Source organism: Carassius auratus, chromosome 25 (assembly GCF_003368295.1).
Source record: "Carassius auratus strain Wakin chromosome 25, ASM336829v1, whole genome shotgun sequence".
NCBI lineage: Eukaryota > Metazoa > Chordata > Actinopteri > Cypriniformes > Cyprinidae > Carassius > Carassius auratus.
This window is the reverse complement of record NC_039267.1, coordinates 3795076-3801156: the sequence shown is the minus strand read 5'-3', so window position 1 is coordinate 3801156 and position 6081 is coordinate 3795076. Positions and strand designations below refer to the sequence as shown.

At 34.4% G+C, this 6081-nt stretch overlaps 1 protein-coding gene across 7 annotated transcripts in view; it reads left to right on the top strand.

Annotated features, from left to right (window-relative positions):
* LOC113042997 (protein MON2 homolog) overlaps positions 1–6081 on the top strand; it is a 33419-nt gene that overhangs the window by 5516 nt on the left and 21822 nt on the right. For all 7 annotated transcript variants that reach the window (XM_026202070.1, XM_026202069.1, XM_026202068.1 and 4 more), the window contains exons 5-10: positions 1752–1881; positions 1966–2063; positions 3464–3589; positions 3670–3867; positions 5344–5468; positions 5933–6072. In XM_026202070.1, the coding sequence (XP_026057855.1) occupies positions 1752–1881; positions 1966–2063; positions 3464–3589; positions 3670–3867; positions 5344–5468; positions 5933–6072 (817 nt within the window). The remainder of the gene's footprint in view (positions 1–1751; positions 1882–1965; positions 2064–3463; positions 3590–3669; positions 3868–5343; positions 5469–5932; positions 6073–6081) is intronic.

Below are 6081 nucleotides of genomic sequence, written 5' to 3'. Positions count from 1 at the left end.
CTACAGAGAGCGATCAAAGAATGCTCCCTTTATTTTTTCGGAGCTGTCACACATCGCGAGTATATCTGCACACTTGCCCAAACTGATGTTACAATGAATGACGCTGTTATGCTGCTCTTACTGTATTCATGTGTTTGCTGTTAGCTGTGGTGAAAGCATTTAGTGAGATAACGTGTTGCAATAATGACGAGATCACTGCATCCACCCGATAAACAGACTCTGTCTACTCAATGCTCATCACTGCAGCCTTTCATGTGATGGGGAAAGATGGAAAAAATAATTATATGATCAACACTTCCACGATTTGTTAATCTCGACAGCTGTGATAGTAAAAAAAAAAAAAATATATATATGTGAATATATGAATATATGAGAGGGGTTCCACATGTAATAGGCATTTCGAATGCAAAGATGTGAGCCAATCACAACAGTTGTGGTTTACTCGGCGTCTCACAGCAGACACGCCCCTTCAAACAGAGCATTCAAGCCAGAGGGCTAATGTCAGGATATAAAAATGCTTTTTATTTCTAAATTTTAAATGTAAAAATCATGCTAACAATATAAGTACACCTAAGGAAACATTTAAAAGCATTTAAAGAAAAGGAAATAATCCATGTCATGGGACCTTTAAATGTCCAGGAAAAACAGGAAAGCTCATGTGAATATATAGAAATTCAAAAGCTGTGGAAATCCTGATTTGCATATTTAAATTCCAGAGGGTACAGATGGAAAAAAACAGCCTGTTTAATTCTTAGTAGAGCTCTATTAAAGGATACCAGTGAAAATCATTCACAAACTAGTACCTTTTATTCTTCTACACTGCTGAAATGAGGACATAAATATTAGGGATGTCCCGATCAGGGTTTTTTTGCCTCCGAGTCATTTGATTTTGAGTATTTACCGATACCGAGTCCCGATCCGATACTTCTATAATAAATAAAAAAGATAATAAAGAGCAAAAAACAGATCCAGGATGTTCACTAAATTACATTTTTAAATATATTAAAATAGAAAACAGCTATTTCACAATGTTACTGTTTTGCTGTACTTTAGATCAAATAAATGCAGGCTTGGTGAACAGAAGAGACTTCTTAAACAACATTAACAAGCTTACTGTTCAAACACTTTTGAGCAGTAGTATAGGCATCTTCAATTTTCTTTTGCTTAGAAATCTATAACTGCTGGACGATAACAAATAATAATGAATTGTTTATATACTACAAACACTGTTTATCACATAATAAGGCGGAATAGATTCTATACTGTAATAAATGCTGTCAATCAGCACTGCATTATTCATATACTTTATTTATTATCACCTGCTGTAGATGACTTGAAAAACCATATATTGTCGTAATCGTATATTAATGTCTTCGTGTTTCCAAAAGTTTGTTTTTCTGTGAAAACAGCTGTTTTGATACAGCGATAGCTGGATGCTTTTGTCCATATTAGGAGCTTCCTGATATGACTTTCTGCGCGAGAGCGCCCTCTGGTGTCGAGGATGAATGAAACACAAACTGCAGGAGAGTTTAGCGCTCCGTGATGTTCTGGGTCCAAATAAAACACCAGATCATGCGCAGGCTATCCTGTCTCTTTGAGTTTAAATCTATATTTATTCACACCTTTATTATATATATATATCCGAGTTCTGATCAGAAGGTAACATCTGATTCCATTCGAGTCTGAAACCGGATCTGGACATCGCTAATAAATATATTTAATTCAGCCTGTTGTTTTGTGCTTCCTCTCAGGCCATCGTTCTGTGTTTCCGGCTGCACTTCACTAAAGACAACATCACCAACAACACGGCGGCTGCCACCGTCAGACAGGTCGTGACCGTGGTGTTTGAGAGGATGGTGGCGGAGGACGAGAGATTCAAAGGTGGATGTTTGTGAAGCACTTCCTCTTGAACCCAGAGCCCTGTGGTGTGCTGCAGCTTCTTCATGTGCTGTGTGCTCTCCGCAGGTCTGATGGAGGAGCCTCCTGCTGTCCAGGGGAACAGTAACCGCCGCTCCGTCAGCACCCTGAGACCCAGCGCTAAAGACGCCTACATGCTGTTCCAGGTCAGACCGAGAAACATGAGCAGACTGTAGGGATGCAACAGCCCAAAAACTGGGTCCAAAACATCATTCAAAACTCAAAAACTATATGTAGATATGTCTAAAAACCCCTTTAATCAAAGTAAAATCACTGTAATGGCCACAAGTAGCTTATTCCTTTTATTAACTGGTGAACATAGCTGTATTATAAGAAAAAAACAAAAAATCAGCATGTTTAATGAAAAATTACATTTGCATTGTAATAATAACCATAATAAAAAGTTCTGTGTTCCCAAACTGTAGATTGTCTGGAACTTTTAATGTTTTATAATTCTGATATAACATTATAATCTCAAATAAATAATACAAAGTGATTTAAAGGATGAAGTTCGTAATAGAGTTTGTAAGTTTGACTGTTGGTTGTTTATGAAATGTTATGATTGGTTTAATAATATTAATTAAATAATATATATAATTAGCAATATTAAATCTTATTGCTTTTATGAAATGGGAATACATGCAATACATTTACTAATACGAGTACAACCACAGATCCGCCGTCATGAATAAAGACTAACTTTAAAAATAAAGAGTTAAAAACACTTAAAACAAACACAACATCATATAATTAATAGATTCATATAAATAAATTAAATTAAAAATAATTTAAATTTAATATTAATGAATTGAAAATGATTTATATAGGATTAATATAGTTTATTGCTTTTATAAAATAGTGCAAATAGCTGTATGAGTAAAAAAAACACACACAAAAACTGTTCAATAAATAATTACATTTATTAGTAATAATTACCATAAAAGCTTCTTCCACAAGTAACAGTTCATAAGTTTGATGGGATGTTATTGGCAACTTCAATATACAAATATTATAATTAATATAAATTAATTAATGTAAAATGTATAATATGAATCTATTAAAAATAGTTTATATAAAGTTTATATAATATAGAAAACAGCCATATGATAAAAAAAAAATATCAGTGTTCAATATATAATTACATTTAACCAGAAACCATAAAAACGTCTCTCACAAGTAACATAGTTCATACGTTTGACTATATGTTGTGGGCATCTTTAATATTAAATATTATAATTGATATATTAATTTAAATTATATTATATATTTTTTTTAAATAAAATAAATATTATATTATTTTTATAATATGATGACAAGAGCTGTGTGATAAAGATTCATGTTCAATAAATAAATTAATATTATAAAAAATGTATTATTGATAATAAAGTAAAAATAACCATAATAAAGTGTTATACGTTTGACTATGTTGTGACAACTTCAATATAATGTTGTATTATAATTAATTAATGTAAATGAATATTTTTACTTTTGTTATACACTTAAAAATAAAAATGTTTCAAGTTTAAAGCCTAGTTTTATTCTGCAGGATCTTTGTCAGCTGGTGAACGCCGACGCCCCCTACTGGTTAGTAGGAATGACCGAAATGACCCGGACGTTCGGCCTGGAGCTGCTGGAATCAGTTTTAAATGACTTTCCCGAAGTTTTCCTGCAGGTAAAACCCCACACATCCGAGAGGAAACGACTGGTTCCCGTCTGTCGCTCTCTAACCTTGTGTTCTCTCCGTGTCTCTAGCATCAGGAGTTCAGTTTCCTGCTGAAGGAGCGCGTGTGTCCGCTGGTCATCAAGCTGTTCTCTCCCAACATCAAGTTTCGTCAGGGCTGTGGCAGCAGTTCCTCGTCCCCTGCGCCTGTAGAGAAACCCTACTTCCCCATCTGCATGAGACTGCTGCGGGTCGTCTCGGTCCTCATCAAACACTTCTACAGTCTCCTGGTGAGATGCACAGTCTGCTCCATTTGGGGTGCAAGACAAGGCAAAGAGAACGTGTAACTCAAACCAGAAGGAGCTGATTGTATTTATTTTCTAAAATGTCCTTTTATATAAAACAGCTGTGATTCACAACTAAGGAGCTCGTGTTCATGTAAAGTGAACTTGTTGACAAACAAGATGCAGTTCTTTCAGTCACATCTGTTGTAGCAGAAATAAACTGCATAGGTCCATGCAAAATGTCATTGGTAACTGCAATAATCATTTCTAATGTAGAGGAGTAAAAAGTACAGATATTTATTCAAAAATATAGTTAAGTAGAAAAGTATCCAAAAAGATACTCAAGTACAGTAACTTATTACATTTACTCCAATACTTTACACCTCTGTTATTAAGCCACCAAATGACTATTTAAATATAAATCCTGCATGAATGGCACAGACCAGGTTTTACATCTGCGACACACAAAAATAAAAGTTTGGTCAAAATAAAAGTTGGGGTTTAACTTGAAGAAACTGTGACAGAAATATATCACTTAATGCAATCTTACTACAATGCAATTAAGCATAATTTTTAAGAAATACTTCACTGATAAAACATTTATCAGAATTTTCTACTTATTTACTTATATATTGATCTACAAAAACTGAATTTGAGAGAGAAAAATATTTAGTGTGGCTTAAACATTTTTTGTTGTTTTTGGTAAACTTTTCATATATTGCAGTTAAATTGTGTGAGTTTCGTGATTTCAATTAATTAAACATGCTTTTTATTAACATGTTTTAATTTAAGCATTAAAATGGAGTCTTCTAAAAATAAATGCAGTTTTCTCAAAATGAGTTTGTTTCTCCACTTCAGCGAGACTTACATAGACCGGAGTTTACAGTTTTATTCCTCTCTATACTTTGAAGGTTTTTACTGAGGGGTTTGTTCATATATAATTCACATTAAACTATAACATTTTATTTCTAAAAACATGGGGAAATTGTTTGGTTTCTTGCTTTTGACTGTATTTTTATTAAATGATATAAAGAGACATCCAAAATCCTCTGTTTAAAACTTTTAACTTTAGTATCAACAAAATGATTTGAACTTGACTTTATCCAATCTTCAGATTTTACTCTGGATATAAATGTATATTCAATTAGATAATGTCTAATTTACATATTTAAACATAACATTTATAGAAAACGTTGTAATTCCTAATGCAATCAATTGTACTTGGGAAGTGTTGTGATATATATACAATCAATTTATTCCCTTATTGACCTGGAGTGTCTTGGCCAAAAGTTGCTTTTAAATATGCTTTTAAATGGCCTCTGCCTCTGCATGATGTTCATCAGGATGGGTTTCTGAATATTAAAACGGTGTTGTTGATCTGTAAATGCAGGAAGCCATATTTTAATGAGCTCATAACCGTGAACAATTTCTGCATCTAAATTGGTGTGTGTGTGTGTGTGTGTGTGTGTGTGTGTGTTGTAGGTAACGGAGTGTGAGATCTTCCTGTCTCTGCTGGTCAAGTTTCTGGATGGAGAGAAGCCGCAGTGGCTGAGAGCCGTGGCAGTGGAGTCTGTGCACAGACTGTGTGTTCAGCCACATTTACTGCGGTGAGCACACACGCACACACACACACACACACACACACACACACACACGGACTCTGACGCACACACACACATACACACACACACTCTGTCCCTACATCAACCCTACCCCTAACCCTAACCCTCACAGGAAACTTTGTGCATTTTTACTTTCTCAAAAAAACTCATTCTGTATGATTTATAAGTGTTTTGAAAAATGAAAAATAATAAATGAACATAATACAATACATTTCTAATGAAAAAATATATATATATTTTTTTTTATGTTAGCTTTTATAAATTCCTTTAATGTAATTGATATAATTTAAAAACACTCTTTTCTGTAGATAGTCAGATATTAAACTAAAATCCGAATCTGGAATGTATTGACAGATCTTGTGATATTTTGTTGGCTCAATAATCTAAAAAGCTTGTTTGAATCAGTTTGCCGTCGTCTTCTGGAGTTCATGAAGGTCTTGTGTGTGCAGGTCTTTCTGTCAGTCGTACGATATGAAGCAGCACTCCACCAAAGTCTTCCGAGACATCGTGAACGCTCTGGGCTCCTTCATCCAGTCCCTCTTCATCCTCCCCAGCGCAGGAAACAGCTCCTCCAGCAGCACGCCTGCAGGTCTCACAC